This window comes from Pteropus vampyrus, unplaced genomic scaffold (assembly GCF_000151845.1).
Source record: "Pteropus vampyrus isolate Shadow unplaced genomic scaffold, Pvam_2.0 Scaffold479, whole genome shotgun sequence".
Classification (NCBI taxonomy): Eukaryota; Metazoa; Chordata; class Mammalia; order Chiroptera; family Pteropodidae; genus Pteropus; species Pteropus vampyrus.
Window position 1 is genome coordinate 19158 of NW_011889260.1, and position 23772 is coordinate 42929.

General features: G+C 40.3%; 1 protein-coding gene across 1 annotated transcript in view; it reads right to left on the reverse strand.

Moving 5' to 3' along the window:
• FAM189A2 (family with sequence similarity 189 member A2) overlaps positions 1-23772 on the reverse strand; it is a 56004-nt gene that overhangs the window by 3639 nt on the left and 28593 nt on the right. Inside the window, exons 3-10 of the mRNA XM_011382486.2 lie at positions 19948-20058; positions 12770-12898; positions 11166-11273; positions 10897-11030; positions 4438-4567; positions 4198-4276; positions 2691-2843; positions 147-439 (exon numbers count right to left, since the gene is read on the reverse strand). Of these exons, the coding sequence (XP_011380788.1) occupies positions 147-439; positions 2691-2843; positions 4198-4276; positions 4438-4567; positions 10897-11030; positions 11166-11273; positions 12770-12898; positions 19948-20058 (1137 nt within the window). The remainder of the gene's footprint in view (positions 1-146; positions 440-2690; positions 2844-4197; positions 4277-4437; positions 4568-10896; positions 11031-11165; positions 11274-12769; positions 12899-19947; positions 20059-23772) is intronic.

A 23772-nucleotide genomic window follows, 5' to 3' on the forward strand; every position in this document is an offset into this window, starting at 1 on the left:
CCCGGCTCCACAGACCTCCAAACCACATTTCCCTGGATACAGTGATCATGAACTTACTGTGCCTTGGACAGAAAATCGGAGAAGCCGCCTCAGCTGCTATGGAAACAAGTTATCTGATTCACACTAGATATCAATAATAAAACTACCTGTTCAAGGAAACTGGCACTTGTGATGGCTTCCTCCATGTGCTCCTCATCAGACTTCAAAACGGATTTAATGTTTTCTACAAGTTCGTGGATGTCCGGGGTCATACTGCAGGAGGACTGCTCCAGGAACTTCGCCACCAGCAGCTTGGTGTCTATGTAAGATTTATAATCTACTAAAGAACGCGGTCTGCATCGTGAGGCTCTGGATCTCAAACCCCTCCTCAAGGTCACCGCAGCCAGATCCGGTCTTCCCTCAGTCTGAGTCGCAGCTTCACAGCTGAGCACAGGGGTGGCTGTGGGCAAAGATAAACAACACAGACCCATTGGCTATGCCCCTATGAAAACACGCCTGTATCTGAAACACCACAGACCACTAAACTCAGCATGGGAAGCATGTGACAAATGCTGACGGCCATGCACAGCTTGCTTTTTATTTTGCAAAAAGAAAACAAAACCAACCACTATGACACAAGCTTATTTCCTGACATGTAGTTCCAATAGGACATGTCCCCCAAACATTTTATTGTGCCACATAAAACACACCCCCAAGATAAAGACAGATGATAGAGAAGAGCATCCGGAATACAAACTATAACAGAGCGACAGTTTCACGGGGTAATGACCAATATATGGGGATGGATGGGGCAAACAGACCAAAAACACGATTGAACAATAAAAGAACATTCCAAGCAGGGAGGATGAAGGAGCCACTTAAAGAGAGGGACTGAGGAGACAAGACTTGCGGGATGGATGGAATGCTCCGTTCACTTTGTACCTTTGTCCTAAACATCCTCAAGGGCACTGTACTGATTTATATCATCAATGCTCACAGCATGGCTGCGAGGCAGCTCTACAGCTGGCTATTACAGAAAGAGAAATCTCGATGCAGAAAGATCACACATCATCTCAAAAGTCAACAGCAGGCCTGGGAAATCCACAGCAGGCTCTAATTTCCACAACTACCTACTTCAGCAAGGGCATAAGGACCGGCAGAACGTGACTACACTGTCCGATGGGTGAAGTGAAACTGAGGCCTGATCTCCACACGTTCATAGGCAGCCAGCAGCCTGCAGTGTGCACAATACTGGGGAGTTCGTCTGTGAAAGCCTGAGAAGCAGCAATTTGGATACTCAAGGGAGAAAGGAAGCGGGGGTGGGAGAACAGGTGGAGGAAGAGAAGCATCCTTTTCCTCTGAAGAAAGGTCAGCATGAGGCTCTCTAAACAAGGGTTAGCGGCGGTCCTCCTAGGCTGCCAGGTACATTTCGCAGAGCCGGAATCTTCTAGGAATACTCCCTACAGACACTCATGTATGAGGACAGAGTCAGGGACTGCACTCAGTCACTTGAAGGTGACCTGGTCCCTTCTACAACGGAGGGCTCCAACAGGTAAACACATGTCGTCCTCGCCCCTGGAGCACTGCAGAATGGGAAAGGGTTCTGGACAGATCTCTCTAAGCTGTGCAGACAGCAAAGTTCCTGTTGAAGCTGGCAGGAGGCCAGCTCGAGTCCTCAACGTGCCAGGTAGGGCAGAGACCCACAGTGAAGAAGGGTCTGGGGAGCTGAGGGGCCAGGCTGCCAGCCTGCTGGGGTTGCAGAAGCGTGCTCAGTCCCAGGCGGTGGGACTCCTCCCCACGCAGAAGCCACAGTAGAGACAGGAGTGTTCTCTCTGGCTCCCACACGGTCAATCCAGAGCTGCGGCAAACAACACAGGCTGTCAGAGGGACGGAACCAGACTGTAAGGGGGTGACACAGGGCCCCAGAGAGAGAAGGGTGAGAATAGTATTTGCACAGAGCATGAGGAGACCGTAGGCCACTCGTGAGAACAGGTCACCAAAAGAAGCCAGTGCTGGTAGGATTACAGGTTTTCTTTTTCTTCCTTTGGTTCCTTTATTTATTTATATTGTTTTACAGTTTTCTACAATGAGGACATATTTTGAGATATTCAGGTATTTATATATTCAGAAAAAATGACTCAATGTTATTTAAAATTTTTTTAATTAAAAAAAATTTTAATTAAATAACATCTTTACACAAACTCAAAACAGAGAGGAAGGGAGATGGAGTATAAGTTTCACTCTACCCAGAGTTCTTAAAACAAGGTCAGATTTAAATAATTCAATCTATTCATACATAGTAAAAAGATAACTAATATTAAATTATAGAAGAAGAGATTTAAAAATACATCCTTTTGATTTCTTCCTTGAGAGAGAATGCTTATTCCCATAGGATAGGGAGCATCTAGAAATGAGAACTAGATTTGCAAAATTTTCTTTGTACAGTACCTACCATACTATCACGTGCAACCAAATGCTTTTGATGAAAATGACGTAAAAAGGAAAAAAAAACCCTACCAGCTTTAAAAGATATGGCAGATGTATATTCCTAATGTGCATGTAGAATATCTTATTTTCCCAAGACCTCTTAACCTCCTTTGAGATATCTCTTGAACTGTTATGTAGGGCCTTGGGCAGCCAGAGCCACCTGCTTTCACCTGGCACCCTTAGGCAAATAAGTGCTCTGCCAGAAGCTTGGGGAATGACCTCACCTCTGTCCACGGAATGGTGGAGCACAGGGTCACTCTTCGATCTTGTCCTCAGGGGCTGCAGGGCTCTTCCGCTTCTCATGGGATGTAGCTGGTTTGGGTTGGGAGTTGAAGTGGATGCGTTTTCTTCTCCAGGTGTGTTAGGGGTGTCCCCACCTGATTTTTTTTTTTTTTAAAACAAGAGAAACAAAATTTATTTCACCAGCTGCAGCTTTCAGAATGTTGGGCAGGAAACACCTGTGAGCCCACACCTGCTGGGTACGAGTAATACAGTTTAACAACATTTGCTTAGGCTGCTGGCCCAGCAAGTTTGTATTTCCCAGCACTATGGGAAATGACTCCTCCCCAAACCACCCTCCAGCCCTAAAAAAAAAAAAACAAATAAAAACCTTTAAATCCAAGAACAAAATTTAAAAGCCCAGTCAAAATGTCAGTTTTTTTCTAAAGGCACTTAGCATCTTCTCTAGTGAAGCATCCTAGTACAGCTACAGTATTGGAAAGCTCCTAGCTATCTTATAGTTTCTAGCCATTCAGGATGAGCTTGATTGGGTGGAAGGTAATACCTGCACAGGTGAGGTGGCTGCCCTGAGGGCTGCAGACCAAATGCAGGCAGAGGAGACATCTGCAGGCCAGGCTGTGAAACTCCTAGAAAGCCAAGTTAAAGAGCCAGCAGCCACTAAATGAATCAGTAAAATCAGTCTGGAATTGGATGACTTTTACTCAGGAAAAGAAAATCACATAATTTGTGAGCCTGAGTTGTGGTCTGGGAAACTTTTTGAAGAAATAGAAGAATTACAAACATACGTAGGAAACGTATGTGTGCTGCACAATTCTACATAGGATGGAAGGTGAACAGAACAGGAACCCAATTCCAAATGGTGCTGCTGAAAAATTACCTCCACCTAAAATAGCTAAGTTGATCCATTATTTATCACCAAGGACAGATTTGTCCTGGTGGACAATTCTCTGGGTCATTTAAAACCTCTTCAAAGAGAGACAGCTATAACAACGTTCCTTTAAATTACAAGGATAAATATAAACTGACTCTAGTATTTAATGCGGGACTGGAAATCAGAAATCGGCACATGTTAAGGCAGAATGACCTGGGCCCTAGGTTATAAATGAGGGCGTAACCTCACAGCAAATCGTCCTGCAATAAATGAAACACATTTTTCCTTCAAAAGAGCTCATGTTATTTTAACAGGAGAAATCTTTGGTTGGAAAGCACAGGAATGCCAAATTAAACTCTGTAATCTATTTTTTAGGTCCAGAATAGTCTGGTTATTATGGTTAAAAGATTCTAAGGATATTTGTATTTCTGTTCACATGTTAACTCTCACTTGTAAGCCCTAATAGCTGATCGTATTTTCAAATCTGGAAAAGATGTAACTTAAATCATTTGCTCCAAGAACATCTGACCACCCCTCAACAAAATATCATAGAGATCATAATTTTATCATGTTTTAATTTACTGAATCACAAATTTGGGCAGGGATAATGGGTTTATCACCTTGAGTCACTGGTATGCAGATCGTTTCCAAAGGCCTTGTGGCAGCTTCTGATCCTTCTGGCATTTGGAATGAAGATCCCTGAATCACCGGAAAGAAGAGAGAGATTTGTTGATAATCAGCTCAAGCGTCATCTGGACTCAGCAAACTTCTTAAAAAGATCTGTAAGGCACGTTCTCCCATTGTTCTCTGTGCCACATGCTTGTGGTCAACGTACCGAAGAGAAACCCTATAAACAGTACCTGCTCCTGGTCGGTCTGATTCACCACAGCTTCATAGGGAGGTGGGGGGTCCAGCGGACAGAACACTTCCACGCCCTTGATTCGTGCTCCGTAGATATGCGGCAGTGGAATGACATCGGGACCAACCATCCTAGGAAAAGCACGCTGGCATCAGGCCATCTGACTGGCTACCTGACAGCAGCGGCTCCTGCACACTGGCCTTTGCCTCTAGAGGGTTATCTTTAGGCAAGTGACCATGTATAAAATGCAATGCCATCATTCCATGTATAAAATGCAATGCCATCATTCCTTTTAAATCCACTAGGCAAAAAGGAAACAATAATCCATAAGAGACTAAAAGCAGATTAGTGACTGCCAGGGGCTGGGGGGAATGGGGAGTGAGTGACTGCTTAACAGGCTCTCCTCGGAGGTGATGAAATGCTTTAGAACTAGATGGAAGTGATGGTGGCACCTCATCGTGAATGTACTAAATGCCACTCAACTGCACATTTTCAAATGGTTAATTTCATGTTATGTGAATTTCATCTCAAAGGAAAACACAAAACAAAACTAGGGACTCGGGGAAACTCAATTATTTCTTACATTAGTAAGCATGCGCCAAGTTTCTTGCCTGGGTTTCCCCCAATGTCTGGTTCACAGTAGAAACTCACTACACGTTAAAAAATATTTAAAAGGATAAATGAAAGTTTCAAATAAAGCGAACAATGCCATAGCTCAGAGGCAAAGACGCACAGTGCGGGAGAAATCACAAAGTGACCCCTATTAAAGGTAGCCATTCAGCAAACACTGACTGCTTGCCGCATGCCAGGCACCGCAGTTTTTGTCCTGTGGGACCCTTGGCAGCAAAAAACAAAAACAAAAAACCCACAAGATTTTCTGCCAATGTCCATAGAAAATTACACGCACACATGTTTCAGCCCTCAAACCTTCATTTTACTTTGCATTAGTGAAAATTCATCATAATTGCTGTTAAGATTGGGGGGAAAAAAAGAAAATTCCATACATACACACACGTACACAAATAATCTAGGTAACAAAGAAGCTAAATTCCAAAATAATAGTTAAAAATACATGGAAGTTTGTATTCTTTAGCAAAACTTCCAGTTATAAAATAAATGTCGTGGGGATGTAATACACAGCATAGTGACTATAGTTAATAATACTGTATTGTATGTTTGAAAGTTGCTATGAGAGTAGATCTTAACAGTTCTCATCACAAGAAATAACTTTTTCTTTTGTTTTTGGTTTTTGTTTTTTATTTATTTATTTTTTATTATGGTGACATTGGTTAACAAAATCCATTAAGTTTCAGGTGTACAATTTAGCATTAAGGCATATCTATACATTGCATTGTGTGAAGAAAAAAAAAACTTTTAAACTATGCGTAATGATAGATGATAGTCTTGCTGTGGTGGTCATTTTGCAATACAAACAAATAGCAAATCATTACGCTGTACACCTGAAACTGTATTCTATTTCAATTATATCTCAATTTAAAAACACACACACTCATGTGCGCACGCACACACAGAAGATATTTAAAAAAAACAGATTTCAGGCCACAAAGCAGTGGAGAAGGAGAAAAAATAAATAATAGCAAAATTTAACATCTGTTCTTGAAATGCAAAACAGGACATAAACTAAAAGACTAATGAAAGACATTCTGGAGCCAGTTGCACGCAGGAGACTGCTTTTTCAGAAAGTCAGTTCTGGACTGATGGCTGTTTCATTTTATTCCCCATGCTCGTTTACAAAACTGCAATTGGTGGAGGAAAAAAAGTTGAAAAAGCTGTGATGTTCTTTATTCCTAACAATTAAACGTCCAGAATTCTGGGATTTAGAAGAATGAGACTCCTGTGGGCTGAAGGAAACAAATGAAAAAGCTCTCCCCTGCCCCCTTTATCTTCTATCAAAAGGAAGACTCTCAGCCCCTGCCTCACCTGAAACGTAAGGGAGGTGATATTTTGACACCTAATGTGGGGATATCTGCAGGCTCAGAACATAGCATAAAACATGTCTAAATAAAAGTGCCGGCATGAAGGGTTTCTCTCAGGGGTGGCTGAGAGGGGTCCTTGTAAAGTTTTCAAAAAAGGGACATTCTCTTCTTAGAGCAGGACTTGCCCACAGGTTTCATACCAACTCTCCATTCCAGCTGGGGCTGTGTGAGAACTACAAACAGGGAGCGACTCCAGGAAGCCAGACTCTTCCTGGACCTGACCAATGAACAAGGTGACCTTTTTACTCAATGAGACCCAGGGACTCTTTCTGTCCTCTCCAGAGGGCCAGTTTTCAATCCTTAATCAGCATAACCTTCAAGAGCTATCTTTCTAGCACTTATAAACCCTGGGCTTTTCCCCCTTGGCCAACTCTGCCAGTATTTCTTCACTGCTTTGCCCTTGCCTGGAAAGTTAATATCCTTGTTTGTTTGCTAGCTCTGGCAGCGTTCGTTTTATATTCCCAGCCCAGTGGTTACCTATACAGTGCATTCACAGAGAAGAGAGGGCTTGCTTAGGGCCAAGGGGTCAGAGGAAAAAGCTTCAATTTTAGATCCTAAACTACTACAGAATCTCTTCGAGAAGAAAAACTGGAAGGGGGAAGGGCGACGCTCTTTATCTAAAATGATTGCAAAATGAAGCTTCTATGACCAGGAAAGCCTCATTTTGATGGAAGATGCTGCTAGAGTTAATGCAGCAGGAAAATTCCTTTCCTGTTGGGCAGCTTTTCCTTATTTTATCTCTTTGGGTAAATAAGGACCCTTGGAGAGAAATGAGTCTGGTAGCTCCTGGAAGGTTTTTCCTGATTGCACAGGGCTTGCAACCCTAGCTACAGAGTAGAATCGCCTGGGGTGGTTTCTCAACTTTGGATGACCCAGGTCTCACCTCCACAAATTCTCCTCTAATTGCCTGTTGCAGGACCCAGGTATCTGTAGGTGGTCAATGCCCCCAGGTGATTCTGATGCCCAGCTAGGACTGAGACCACTGCAAAAGGAAATGGATTATAGTGGCTGAAATTAAAGCCCTGTTATATCTGAGAAAGGTAATGGGATTTTTATTAAGAACCTGTGTCTTACGAAAACTGCTACCTGGTAAAGTAGGGGTAAGATTAAGGTCTACATGTGTCTTAAGTGTAAGATTCATGCCAAGAACACTTTAAACTGGGAAAGTAACATTGGTAGAGCTCAGTTTAAGCTTTTATTTTTAGAAGGATTTTTTTTTTTATGCCCATAATCTCTTAACTATCCTCTCGGCAGCCATGTAGCAATGCAGGTGAATAAGGAAACTGAGGCTCAGAAATGATAAGAGATAAGAGATCTACCAAGGGTCATCCTTTTAAGAGATTCCAGAGCCTGGGCTCTTTCAAGTTCATCCCAAAGTCTCCAGGAAACCTTCATTGGCTCATGTTCCTGAGCACTGAAGATGAAGAGGAAACCCAAATAGATCATGCATGTGTTCTGCTTTGATGCTACAAATAGGCCTTGAGAACTCACCCAAGAGTGATGCAGCAGCTAATATGCCCTTTCACTGGGCACACGGTGGTAGAGTTGCTGCCCGTGGAGCGGGCAGCAAGGGAGGGTGCCCCGCCCAACAGCTGAGCACTGCATCAACCTCTAGCACAGCCCCGCTCCACTTGAGTGTGGGTTTTGAAGCTTGTTAGGAAAGAAAATGGGTGGGATTTTTGACTTCACCTTCAAGAAATGCCCGGGTCAACCTGGCTCCCACCCCCTCCTCTTTAATATTCTATAGCAGGTATCATCCCCACAGTACAACCAGGCCCACCTTCATGAAAGGGTTTGGAGACTCTTCTTTTTGACTCCTGGCTCAAGCCAACTTCTGAGAATGGGGGGCTCCCTAGAGTAGTGGAGACGGGGTATGCAGAGCCCCTCCTGTACTTACAAATCGATTCACAAAGTAGATTAGCCATCTTTGGACAGAAGCCTTGACCTCAATCAGGCTTCAGTTTATGACAGTAACTTGAGAAACACTTTCTCAAGGAGATACCAATGCATGAAGTGGTTGTATTTATAGAAGTTAAATAAATAAACCTCTTCTGAGAGGTCATAATACTTTACAAGAAATGGGGAGCCTCTATTGTGTGAAAACACTTAGCATAACTGATTGTGGAAATTTTTTAAAAACATTCGTTAATATTTTGCCTACCTGCTTACAAGATAGAAAATTACCAACTAGGGTAAAACAGCTAGTATCTACAAAGTTCATTTATACTGAGAATCTAGCAAAGTCAGTGAAACTAAAAATATCTTTGATAGAATATGTATCTAAAGGTGAATAAATTTAGCCATTTTAAAAAGGAAAGTGGGCTGCACTTTCCGATATTGGTAGAATTTCAGAAAATAAGAGTATTTGCCCGTTGGAGATCTGATCTAGAACTCCGGGTATACATTTTAGGCTGAGTAGTGTCTTCTTTCTCACAAAGGTGTTTTGCTTTAACACCCTCCCCCATGTTCGTTCAAGAAAGTTTTGAATGGTAACGAGAAACACTTCTGTCTACTTCCAACCTAGATTTGGTCAGGGACTGTCTCAGGACTGGGGGACAAATCCAGGAAAGCACACAGATCAAGAGCAGAAATACCCACCCTGCTGAACATGACTGGGGAGGAGCAGATGGGGGAGGGGTTTCTACAGGACTCTGGGGACACATGACTCCTAAACCCACACGGGTCACTTTCCCTCTCTGCTTCCGCAGGAAATTAAGTCTGTTGCCTCCCCTTTGGTCAACCAAGTGCTCACCCACAACCACAGTGCCACGGAATTCTTTCTGAAGAGGGCATTTCCCGTCCCAGCCATGAAATAGCAGGTGTTTCTACAGTCCTCCCATGTGCCCTCTTCACCCAGCCTGAGACCAAGCCAAGGTTTTAGCAAACGTGTCCTAATGTACACAAACAGCATGAGTTTTGTTGCTCTGTCTCTCTGGCCCCTGTAATTATTGGCCCATTTCCTAAGAGACTAGGGAAGCTGTTCTGGCCCCTAAAGCTTTAAATTTTAGTACAGCACTCCCTGAACAACGGCGAAGCTGAGCTGTCTCCCAAGATGCCCCCAGCTCCATCTGCCCAGCCAGCTGATGCCCCCTCTGGCTTTGTGGTCATTTCGACGTGCCTCAGCGGGTGGGCATGGGACAGCATGGAGATGGGTCTAGGTATGACCCTGAGGGACAAGTCAGGAAGGTAACCCACTGAAAACATTTAGAGCATGTAGTGGTAGCTCCCACTGGCGAACTGTTTCCCAGTCACATAGCTGCCCTGAGCATTAGAAAATGGATTTCAAAAAACCCAAGCCTGGACCAAATTTGTTTGATAACTCTCTACGTGTATTAAAAAGTAAAAATTCCTGGCCCTCTAAATATCGAGCTAAAGACACTAGCCTTTCTGTAGAATTCAGAGATTCTCTTTTGGAAGCTTAAACATAGGCTTGCTTATCCTCTAAATTCAGCTTAAGATCACTTCGTCCAGGAAGCCAACACTGACTGGCTGACTCTTCATGTTTTCTATAGTCTGCCCACCTTTCCTGGTTGGGTGGTCCTCTGTGCACTCAAATTCTTTCTTCTGAGAACTGCTGTGATCCTAATAACACTCATTTTGAATGCCCTTGACTGTGAGCTCCCTGACAGAGGAAGAATGTGAGTCTAACTCATTTTGAATCTCAATAATGGAGCATAGTGACTAATAAGCAGCAGACTGATTAAATATTTGTTGCATGAATAAATGAAGTCATTCCTTAGAGAGTAACAATTCTAGAAGTCGCCAAAAATCAGGAGAAGGCATGCAGCATTTTGTTCTACAAAAAATAATGTTAAAAGTAAATGATTCCTAAGAGTTAAGAAACAGATGATCAAATTTTGAGCTAGAAAAATTTGACAAGAAAAATAAGCACGGTGACTATTTTTTCTAGACCAGGAAGATGTAATTAATAATTCATCTTTTTTTAATGGCTGGGAAGAATTTCATGATTTGGGGATCTGCTGATGGTGTTATAATGAACATCGATTGGCCTAACTGAGCACGTTTCCAAGGCAACAGCAGCTCTCAATCATGTCGAATTACAGCAGTTATCTCACTGAGTGTCAGTTTTCCTAAGAAGCTAATTGAAATTGAAAAAGTATAACCTTATATCAAGGTTTGACTTTTCTTTGGTTTCATGCAGTTTATCAGACAAAAAGAGGAGAGGGGGAGAGAACAAAAGAGAGGGGATGGGAAGGTAGGCAGGGATGGAGGGAGAAAGAGAGGAAGAAAGAGGAGAAAACAAAAAGTCCTAAAAATATAACACAACACAATAACACACACACACATACACACAAAATACAATAACACAGAATAACACAATCTGTCTAGATCTCAGAGAGAAGTCAGAGCTCATAGTGCGAGTTCCGGAGACCCTTCTGTCTTCAAAACTGAGAGCACCCGACAGAGAACTGGGTGGGAGGGGGCAGTCTGAGAAACCACACCTGCGGTTCATCCGGGGTGTGCACGAGTAAAATGTGGCGAAATAGGAAGGCGGGGGCACTGGCGGCACGAAATCGTCAGGATCTGGGATGCGTCCGTGTTCTTCCACTTCTTCAGCAGAAATCTGGGATTCATCCTAATTAAACAGCACCACCGTTAGTCACCAGCCCTTACTACAAAGGCTCGGGGAGAAAAGCAGTGGATTACACAGAAAGGTCCACGGGCCAGCTCAGTGAAAATACAGCCTTGGTGCCACCTTGCATGGACTTACGCTGCAGGATCTTCTGGCTGCAAATATCTGGAGGTAGCGAAGGGCGGCTGCCACCAAGCAGACGGTGGTGGTCAGGGCATTCAAGGCACACAGGGCGAAAAGGACTTTCTAGAACAAGGAACAATGACATCGAAGCAGATGACTGAAACACAATATCAAAACTTTAAAAAATTATTTTAAAATAATAATAATAATAATAATAATAATAAATAATGATAACAACAATAATAATAATATTGTCCCAATTCTCATGAGAAAAAATGCATTAAAGGACTTACATGGTAAGTGCCAAAATAAATGCTGGTGATTATTATCACTCTCATGCAATAGTGTATACTTCTTAATTTGCAAAACTTATCATAGAAGCTTTCTGTCCCAGAAAGACCTGATACTACAATATTTCTTTATGCAAGCATCAGAACACTGTCTGGAGATGTTTATTCCAGGAAAGTAATGAGATTCCCTCCTGAAGCTGGTGTCCCCAGTGACATCAATTCCCAGCCCTCCCGTCCCACAGCCTCGCACCAGGACAGCTTGCTGCTTAACTTGTGGCCACTGATTCTATTTCAGGAGCTATTGGCAGAGCTGCCGGGGGCACACAACTGGGACAACGGAGGGGGCAGGCCACCCGAGTGTAAACAGGGCTTTTCTCCTCCAAACACACATCTCAAAATAGCAGCAAAGGCCATTCCAAAAGTTTCTGTTGCCATAGCCCTGGCTCCTTCGTGGGGCTTTCCCCAAGCTAAGTCCTGGCTCAGAAAGTTTGGGGGTGACTCAGCTAACAAAAATCCAAAAGCCGAAGAAAGAAGGCCTTTTTTTTTTTATATCCCGCATAACCCAGAGAGCTGTCAGCTTCTCTCTGCTCAGAGGCTCCTCTTCCCCACAAAAAATGAACCCAAAACAAAGATCTAAAGACAGTCGTCAGTAGAGTAGACTTGGTTCACCAACTGATCTTGTCACTCACTGGTAAGATGGGCCTTAAGTCAGGATATAGTTTGTAACCAATTCTCTAATAAACGTTAATTTTGTATTTTTCTTTAACTGAGGTCATTTGTTTTTAATCTCTGTTGCTTATTATAGCTTTTGCCTATTAAACAAGAAGCAAAGTGCTTGCATTTCTCTTGTATTTTCTAGCCAATATCTCTCCTAAGTCTACGTGTCCTAGAATGGCAGCACTCAACAGCTCATTTACGCCAACAAAGGAGCATCAGAGCAATGACAAATGGGTGTGCAATTTAAAGGTTTTGCTAACAGCTACATCATATACGTGTAGCTATATTATATGTGCATGCATGTTAAGTACATGTATGTACATATATACACATATATACATATGTGTATATTTAATCTCCTTTACATTTTTACTATCTTATACTTCTTGAACACAAAGAAAGCCGTCCGTATATAATTTAAAAGACATACAATCTGTGCTCTTTCTGTATTCAGTTCTGTCTCTGAGCACTGATGAGGGGTCATTCATATGTTCTTCCAGCAGTGTAACTGTTTGAGGGGGGTAACAGGGTAGGGATATTTCAAGTAACTAAGCCTTCTCTGGGGGCTCTGCAGTGTATTTATTGCTGAGTGGTGGAATCCATTTGAGGTACCTTAAGTAGAAGGTGAACCGCACTACAAGGCTGAACTGGGAAGAGTTTCAAGGCATTTTCTTTGTCTGTGCATTTGGTTGGTTGAAATTCTTCACAACAGAAGCAAATCTTGCCTTCACCTAAGTCCACCTTAAGAGGGAAAAGACAGAAGAATAATTTAATTATTAAGAAAAAATAAACAGGCTACACTATGAAGCCCCAATCTTATGGACAAGATATGGCAGGGTTCAGTGTCAGACAGTGTCTATATCAGTCAGGATAGGCTAGGGTATGCTATGGTAACAACCAGCCCCAAACTTTCGATGGCTTAACCAACCAAAGTTATTTCTTAAATATCTGCATGTCCATTACAGGTCAGCAGGAGACTCTGCTCATCATATTTCCTTAGAGACCCAGGTTGATGGAGCATCTACCATCTCAGGATTGATAATCACTATGCCAGAGAGAGATGGAAAACACAAGATGAATTGCACATTGGCACTTAAAGTAGGGCTGCCAGATAAAATGCAGGATGACCAGTTAAATTTGAATTCAGATCAATAGCAGACCATTTTTTAGTATATGTCATAAATATTGCATGAGACATGTTTACAGTAAAAAACTATTGGCTGTTTATTTGAGAATCTGATTTAATTGGGTGTCCTGTGTTTTTATTTGCTAAATCTTGAGTAACTCTAGCTTAAATCTTCCTCTTGGAAATGACACTCATCACTTTAGCTCACATATCATTGCCAAACCAAATCATAATGCCCCACCAAACTCCAAGAGGGCAAGACAGTTCAATCTACCATGTGCCTGTTAAGAAGCATGAAGTATAATTAGTTGGTGAGAGTAGCCCTAAACCATGTAGGCTTGAAGAGATCTCTTAGTTCACATCTTCAATGCTCTCTCTTTTGAAGTGATAACATCACTGATGAGCAATCTCATATATATTTTAGTGAGATGCTTTGCAAACTTTTGGTCACTTTTCCAAGTTCCTCTTGAGTTAGGTTGTGAAAATATGTAACACCTGATTATGGCTCATCAAACCCATAATTTGGGGGCAGAGGTTTGTTCTTGCTTGCTCTGCTGCTTGAGCTGTTGAAATTGACTATTCCGTCTCAGCTAAAAAAAAAAAGGCCACGCCTCTTTCATACTTGTTAAATTAATCAGGCAGCTTTGACTTCACTAACTGCAAAATTCTTCAGTAATCTTTAAGAATGAACATCTACAATGCTTTAGTTACTAAACAGAAAAAAATTTTTTCTTACTAAGATTCTTACCTTCTAGTCATGGTAATAAGCTTCATGCATTTTTCCAAATTAGGAGAAAATTTAGTTCCTTATAATACAAACTGTCTAGGAAGCTAAAGGAAAAAAATTCCACTACTGGATTACACAACGGTTTTTGGTTTGGTTGTGGTTTTTCTTTTTTTGAGATGAAATTTACATACATACACATAAATTTTACATATACAAATCTTAAGCATACCGTTCAAGGAATTTTGAGCTACACATACGCCTGTATAACCCAAACCTTTACCAACATAGAAAACATTTCTATCACAAGAATTAATTTCTTCATGCTCCTTCTCCATCAATCCCTGTCCACACCCTCCTTGAGGCAACCATTGTTTTTGATTTTTTCCTACATAGATTAGTTTTACCTTTTCCAGAACTCCAAGGATTCTGTAACATTTTTTTATTCTTTGTCCTTAAACCACATTAAGAGATGCATTATCATATCAAACAGTGATGCCCATATTTTGATATAAATTCTGCCTGTGATACAAAGAATTGCAACTAGAGTTACTTTGCTGGACTCCATAGTCTACCAGTTCATTCCCATTTGGTCTCTGTCCTTTCCTGGTTTATTCATGGACATTACCTCAGCAATGTCCCCACACCTAGATCCACGACTCCCCTCCTCACGCACTGAACACAGACACAAAGCTGTTTGTATTTGAATTTTTCTTCCGTTGTCTCATATTTTTTAAGATGAATTCTGCTGCTCATATCTGTACTAGATTTTTGCCTTCTAAAGGAAAACTACTGTGGCCATTCAGACAGAATTTCTCTAGGCAGGGTCTAGGCAGGTAGGAAATTTTCCTTTCTCTTGGGGATCACTGACTTTCTCTTGGCCCCTCTTCCATAATTAATAACAGTCCTTACACTGGGCTAAATGCAGCAGGTAAATATTACTCCCAATGGGCTTCCTCCTTTAAAATCTCCAGCTTAGAACTTCCTGTTTCAATACTTAGAGCACTATTTAGCAGTAACAAAGAAGCAGCTAAGAGAGATAATACATTCTGCACATGTCTCCAGTCTGCTCATGTACACAAGGCCCCCTTCTACCCAAACAGGAACCAAGCTCAATTTTCTGACATGATGTAGTGTAATTTCTATTTCTTGTACTGTGTAAGCCTCAAGATTTTACCTGAGGAATTTATCTCCCTCAGGTAAGAAGAGGTGTCATCTTACAAAGTCTTCCTTCCCACAATGAGTCCATTCTTGATACAAGGCATTTCACTAGGGGAGAAACCAGGCCTGTGTGGGATGTATATACATGACTGTATTATTCACACAACACCAGACATCTAAATATATGAAATATCTTTGGGGTGAGCCAGTCTGGATGGCAAAATTTTCCAAATGAGTGAAGGTTAATCCCTTTAAACAAGACTGTTTGAAAGTTTAATCATTATGCAAATGATAATGAATATCAATTACTGTGCCCAGATGATACGAGAAGCCCTGAGGCTCTACAGAATTATTCTAGGCAACTATGTGTTTTGTGTTCATTGTAGTTCCTGTTTCTGATTATTCACCTCTCTTCTTAATCCTACCTCTGAGCAATGTTTCTTAAAATGTATTCTACTTTATCATCATTCTCTTTAACCTATCTGCAAACAAATCTGTTCAAGTCTGCCCAATCCTAAGTGAAAAACATCTATTCTTCAATCTTGACACTATTCCCTGAAACCGTCAGACCCTCTTGAGACTTCCTCTCATCAATACTCAGTATTATGGTTTTCAACCCGAGCTGCACATTAAAATCTTCTGAGAAATTTTCGAAAAAAATGGCAACGCCATCTTTAGCAATTAGGGGACTATAAACTAAAGTAAGGATGAGATCTCTCTTCAGCCCCATGAGAATGGCAAAAATTTAAAGAGAGAGAAACACTTGTTGCTGGTGGAGAGTGACGGGTGAAAATGTAAGTAGAAGCCATTTATTAAAGGAAATGGCAATACATTCTAAGATAAAAATATTTATTCCCCAAACACTTCGGAAAATTATTTAGTAGTTATTTATAAAGTTAGACATACAATTACCACATGACCCAGCAGTTCTACCAATATGTATTTACTCAAGAGAAATAAAAACATGCCCCCTCAAAAAAAACTATTACAAAAAAATAATACAAAAATATTTACAATAGCTTTGTTCATGATACACCCAAACTGGAAACAACCCAAATGTCCACCAACAGGAGAATGGATAAAATAAACTGTAGCATTTTTATACAGTGAAATACTGCTCTGCCAAAAAAAAAAAAAAAAAAGAGCAAATAACTGATATAAAAACAAAAACATAGATGAATCTCAAAAGCTTCATGCTGAGCAAAATAAGTCAGATGCAAAAAGGTACATACTATCTGACTCCATTTACATGAAGGTCAAGAAAAGGCAAAACTAATCTATGGTAAAAGCAACTGGAACAAGGGCTGCCTGTGAGAGAGTAGAAACTGCCTGAGAGGAAACACCAAAGGACTTTCTAAAGTGCTGAAAATGTTCTAGATCTTTTCTGGGGTGTACACATGAGTGTATTTGTCAAGATGAAAATATACATTGGTCAAAGCGGAATGAACTGCACATGCACACTTAAGATCTGTGCATTTCAATGTTTGTAAATTTAACCTCAATTTTAAAAAATAGAGTCATCAAATGGTTGAATGTGTAACAAAAATATAAGACAAGCTGAAGAGCAATCGCTGTCCTGGGAGCCGAACCCACTTAGGCAAAAGCCCACACGGGGACATGTAGGATGCTCTGCAGGCAGCATTGTTTCTAGTGGCCAAAACCCAAACCACCACAGAGAACAAGAAAATAGAGAACTAACCTGTGCAAAGAAATAGCTCTGTTACTGCTATAGCTTTAAGTAAGAGAAAAACAATATGCAGGGAACTAGACACAGTATATCCCATTTTTGAAAACTAAATTATGAATAACCCCACCCCATACACATTTATGTAAGATTGTATGAGTATGAGAACATGAACATGAACTTCCCAGCCTGTTACCATGGATTTGGGGTAACTAATGTGGGTAGACAGGGAAGAGGAAAGGAGAGCATCCCCTTTCCCCAAAAGACTTAATTTGTCAAATAGTCTCCCTAATGAAACACAATTATGATATGGTCCCATTGAGGGAAAATTATGTGTTTTTATGCATAAAGAAATGAGGTAAAAAATTGTCAAGTAGTTGACTGTGCTATCCCAGAATAGTAAGAATTCAAATGATTTTTAAAGTCTGTCCTATACTTTTATGGCTTGCCCAAATTTTTACAATTATATAATATGAATTTATCACAGAGTTGGTTTTATGGTGAGAAAAAAATTAATTAAAAATACACTTAAAAGCTTTGGGGGGAAAAAAAAACAACTCATGTCTAGGCCCCCACTCTAGAGAATTCTGAATGTGAGCCTGAGTTTGGGTATTTTTTTAAAAGTTCCTGTAGGTTATTCTATTGGGCAGCCAGGGTAGAAAACGACAGAATTTCTTAAAAAAGTTGATTATATTATACTCTTAGCCCCTGCAATCTGGCTTCTGTTTTATCCAGAGCTGCCAGTGATCTAACCACTAGGCTCACTCCCCACCACTATCCTCCAAATCCTCTGCTCTCTTGGTTTCTGTCCACTCCCTTCTTTACTCACTGTTCAAAGTGCATCTCAAATACCTATATTCCAGGCTTCCCCAGTCTTCCCCATCTTCCCATGGATACAGGCCCTTCTTCTGTGTCCCCTAGCTCTGTGTTTCACTCTAGTAGCTGATCAGTCTTCCTTACTCTGCAGCTGGGCTTTGTTTATTCATCCCCTCCATGAACTGATCAAGTGTTTGCCATGCATATCCTACTCCTCTTGCTACATGATAAGTTTCCAGGTCAGAAATGATGTCTGACTTTTCCTTCTACGCTCTGCAGCCTCTAGAACCATGTCTTGCATATAATTTTGACCAATTGTCTTTCCATATATTATGACTTTTCACTTCTAGCCTGTGTCTACTCAATTTGCCCCTTCTAACTTGCTGTGTGATTAGTAATTTGAAAACCAAACTTTGTTCACATTTTTTTTCTAGGAATTCTCTGTACATGAAGGAGTGTTTAGGGGGTTGCTGAAAAATCCCAAGATAATAGAGAACCAGACACTGTCCTCAGGGAGATCCCAGCCTGGAAGAAGAGGGAGGAAAGATATATAAATATCTTTAGCCCCAAAAAGAAAAGGATAAATGCCTAGGAGATGTACAGATAAAGCATTCTGGAAGATTATCTTCTGTGAGGATCAGGGACTATTTCCTGAAGGAGATAATCTTTGAAAGACTGATAACACTTGGATTAATAGGGAAGTAAGGGGTAGGGAATTCTGAGGGCAGAGACAGCATTGCTAAGAAAGTTAGGGCAGAAGCTTGGGTGATGACAAGCAGGCTTTGGCTCACTTACAGGCAGTGTCAGCTGCGGCAGTGAAAGGGTGGGACGAGGGTGAATCGCAGAGGGTCTTAAAAGCCAGAAAAGGTTCTAAGAACTGTGACTCCATAACTTCAGGCTGTTAAGTAATGAAATGATAAAAATCCAAAAATCCGTAAAAGGGTTGTTAAGAAAGAGCAACAGGTTTTAAGGAATCCATGAAGCATTTTCCTGTCTGGGAGGGTCCTTGAGTCCCACTGCAAGTGCTTTATCACGGCCTTCTTTGCCCTGCCGATTTCAAAAAGGTGAGACTGCTTCTTAACTGAGATCCAAATAGATGAGATTTAGTACAACTTCTAAAAAGTCCCTTTTTTAAAAAAAATTGTTTTTGTTTTGTTACACAGGGAGGTATTCGTTACTAAGAAACCCTTTAAAAAAGTTTAGAAATGGCCAGTAATTCCACTTGTGTGTATCTACCCCAAAGGATTATAAGCAGGGTCTCACAAAGATATTTTTAAACCTCTTTTCATAGCAGTATTATTCACTAGCCAAAAGAAAACAACACAACCGTCCATTGTTGGATGAATGGATAAACAAAATGTATCATATACATACAGTGGAATATCATTCAGCCTTAAAAAGGAAAGGAATTCTGACACACGCTACAATGTGAGTAAAATTTAAAGACGTGATGCTAAGTAAAATAAGCCAGTCACACACACACAAAAAAATGAACATCGTATGATTCTACTTATATGATGTACCTAAGGTAGTCAAATTCAAAGCGTCAGAAAGTAGAAGAGTGTTTTCCAGGGGCTGGGGGATGAGGAAATGGGGAGTTGTTGCTTAATATGTAGAGAGTTTCAGTTTTGCAAGATGAAAAGAGTTCTGGAGATTGGTTGCACAACAATGCAAATGTACTTAACACTACTGAATGGTTAGGATAAATTTTATGTTATATGTATTATACCACGATTAAAAATTAGAAAAAAAAAATTCAGAGGTGGTAAGGTCTACAACCTCATATACAATTCTAAAATCCCCAAACCTCTGGAAACCAACTTCCTATTATAGCTGCTATCCCAGACTCCACTGAGTGCTACAGAATGAATAGTATATACCTCACATTTATCTCCTAAATATCAGAAATACTCTGAATGCTGAATCACGGCTGGCCTCCCAAGGCTGAGGATAAAGGATAGCTGACCTGTATTCTGATAATATCCATTTTTCCTCTTTAAATGAGAGCAAACAAACACTGATTGTGGACACCTAACTCATCCATTCACTAACTGTACGTTACCATGGTTCTGGAGTTCTGCTGGTTGGCCCCAGCTTTGGAAAAAAATAATTGACAACTTGAGTAAAATAATTAGCAAGCAGCTTTCTTTTACTGACTTGAGGTTACACTTTAGGACTCTGCCTGGGGCTGGATGTTGCCAGCCACCTGCTGGCACCCCAGGAAAGCCACACAGTCCAGGGACGGCCTCAGTGTACAGTGATGTTTTAGGACGGCTTACCAGATCACACCTGGGCACGCTGGACACAAACTGGGCCCCTTGGCAGCCTAGGATAAATCCAGCTAAATTCAAGAGGACACACACCACAGAAAGCAGCACAAAGAGGTTTACCTGCAATAGCAAGAAAATGGCAGTGAGAAAAAGACAACAACTAAACTCAAGAGTTTTGTCTCAATAAAACAAACTCAAATTCTCTTCCTAGAGGGAACTTTTTTAAAAAAAAGTCAGAACCATGTTTTTAGTGTCCGAATTTTTTTTTTTTTTCACTGTTTAGAATTGTTTTAATGTGCTCAGGAATGCCATGTGATTTCAAGTCTTCTCAATAATTTCATGTCCCTATTTTTTTTTTTTCCTCTTTGCAAATAAGGGCGTTCTGACTTTATCTCTTACCTTTTACATTAAGCCGTGGCTATTTCCTCCTTAAGCCATTATTATTTTGTCTGAGTTTTGCAGGATTAATGGTAAGTAGACAAATGGAGAATTCTAGAATATAAGTGGAACCCGGGGAAGTCAAGGAGCTCAGAGCCATTACTAGCCAGAAATCACAGTATCCAAGTGAAAATAAAAATGAATCTTTTTATAGTTCTGAACACTTTAGGTACTCAAGAATAAGCGTATAATGATCTTCTGTGTACTTTTCTCCAAAGTTAAATATTACAAGTATTACCCTAAATTAAGAATTGACAGATATCAACTTAGAAGCCAATACTTGATGTAAATTAGACCCTATACAGGCTTTTCAATGTGGAAACTATGCTTACTACCAAAATCAAACCTTATCACAAATACAAAAGCAAATATAAAAGGTTGGAATTACCATTATCAGTGTTAGAACCAAGCAAAGCTTCAGTTAGATTGATATGTCAGAATTGGCTGACAAATGAGTTCATACATGAACTCTAACAGAGAAAGCTTGTTCTTTATTGCTAGTATTTCAAGAAGCCCTGAAAGCATCTCCCAGACCCATGTTATGAGTCAATATTTAATATCACATGATGCCACTTTTCCTAAGAGGAATTCTTTCTTCCTCTCCAAGAGGAGTCTGGCTTCTGCTTCTCTCCATTTTTTGTTAATATTTAAAAGGCTTATGTAACCTGTCATCAAATCTTGGGGAAAATGCTGGCAGCAGCTGCTGTATTACTGTTTCCCAGGCTTGATTCCTCAGTGTCTGTAGGACTTGACATGACCAGCATGTAGCATATGTCCCCTCTTACACTGTGTTATTCATAATCACGTCGAAGCTTTTTGGAAAATGAGAGTGCATAGCTGGCATAGGACAGAATGTTGTCTTCTTATATGAGCTTCTTCTGTGCACTGGCAGTTGCTACTCAAAGAGACCTTATATATCTGGAATCTCCACACCCAGCAACACAATTATTGTCACAATGAGGAAGCCTTCAACTTTTCTTTGGAAATTTTCTTTTAATGCAATATCAAATGCCTTGAAAAGAAAGTGTGTTTACAATCCTTATGCCCACCAGCATATCACTAATCTTCATAATGAAAACTTAGCAGAACGTGTGAAGGCCCATTACCAAACACCAGACCCCAAATCTCATCATTAAAATCTTAAATCCAGCTCATCAAATGACACCATTAGAAAAACCAATAGACAAGCCCCAGACTTGAAGAAAGTATTTCATGTATATATTAAACAAAGAACTTTTACCCAGAATATACAAAAAACTCAACTCAATAATAAAAAGACAATAACCCAAACTAAAAACTGAGCAAGAGAATCAAACATGTATTTCACAAAAGAAGATACAGCAATGGTCAATAAGCACATGAAAAGGTGTCAACATCATTAGTCATCATGAATGCAAATTAAAACCACAATGAGATATTACTTCACACCAACAAGAATGGTTAAAATTTAAAAGAATGACAACAGCAAGTATTGGTGAGGATGAGGAGCATGTGGATTCTCAGACATTGCCTGTCCAGGTATAAAATGGAACTACCGCTTTAGAAAACTGCTTTTTGGTTTCTTAAGAATTTTAATATAAACCTCCCATGCAGAGAAATTCAAAATAATTTATGGAAATACTCTACCCTCAACTCCCTACTCCTTAAGGGTAAACTGCGCAAGGTGAGTTCCTTCCAAAGAGCACAGTAAGAAAAAGGGAGGAAGACTAACCTTCTAGTGGAGAAACCTGACAAACACAACACCAACCAGGTGACCAAGGTCAACATCAGTGATAAGTCATGTTGATGGCATGTACACTTGATGTGATATGATGAAATGGCACTTTGCTTCTACAAAAAACTCAACTTGATGTGATATGATGTGATATGATGAAATGGCATTTTGATCTTCCTTCCCAATACTCATAATAACCTCAGTCTAATCATGAGAAAAACACAAACAATCCCAATTAAGGTACATTCTACAAAATACCTGACAAGAATTCAATGTCATCCAAAACAAAGAATGTCTGAAAAATGGTCACAGCTGAGAAGAGCCTAAGCAGACATGACAACTACATGTAATGTGGTATTCTAGGATGGGATCATGGACAGAAAAAGGACATTAGGTTAAAACTAAGGAAATCTGAAGAGTATAGATTTTAGTTGATAATATATATCAATACTGGTTCATTAATTGTAACAAATGTACCATACTAATGTAAGATGTCAACAATAGGAGAAACTGGGTGTGAGGTATATAGGACCTCTCTGTACTATCTTTGTAATACTTCTGTGAATCTAAAACTATTCTAAAATAAAAATTTTATTTAAAAATGCAAAAAAGCCAAGGTCACCTACCCTATGACCTCAGTTCCACTCCTAGGAATAGACCCAAAAAAATAAGGGCAATTGCTGACAAAAAGACTTAGAGAAGAATGTTTACAGCAGCTTTATTCACATTAGTCCAAAAATGAAAAGAACTCGAATATCCAACAACAAGAAACTAAATAAACAAATTGTGGCATTTTCAAATAGTGGAATACTTCCAGGAATATAAAGGAACAAACTACTGATGCACAACAACATGAAGTTTGAAGACTTTGAGTAAAAAAAGCCAGATACTGTATGATTCCACCTACACGATGTTGAAGGATAGACTAAATAATCATAATGATAGAAATCAGAAGAGTGGTTGCCTGTTTTTTTTTTGTTTTAAGGAAACTGTGGAATGACTAGGGGATTGACTAGGAAGAGATAAGGAAATTTTCTAGAGTGATAAAAATGTTCTATGTCTCCTTTGGGATATTGACTACATGAGTATATCCAACTGACAAAACAGAGCTAACATATGATCTGGGATTTATATAAATTACATTTACTATATATATTTTTTTAAAGTAAAAAAGAAAATCCCAAGTCCAGCTGCCAGGGCAGGAGTGTGAGATCATACAGTGAATGGGGCTCCTTTGCCCTCTGGTCTCTAGTTAAGTTCAGCCAATGGGGAGCCCTCACAGAAGGTCAGAGGGATGAAGAAGAGCAAGGTTAGGGTAGGTATGTTTCTGGTTCCTTCTCTGACGCCTAAAGCTGGCTATGTCCCTCAGTGGAAAGTCACAGGCCCTCTCAAGGAAATTTGGACATGATTCCAACTTCTAGATTCTGCCTACTGCTTCTTCTTCTCAGATCAGGCCGAGGGATAGTAACGGCCTCAGTGTTCCCTACACCCTGTGCAACCTTTGTGAACATGCCCTAAGTCAACCTCTTGTCAAGTTGTAATTGTATTGTATCATCTGTGTCCTGCTGGGACCTTGACTAATACAACTTCTCTATTAAATTTTTCCTTATATTTAGCCTAAGTTTTTTCCTGCTCTTTAAGCCTAGTTCCTATTGCTCTCACTTCAAATTTATCATCACCTG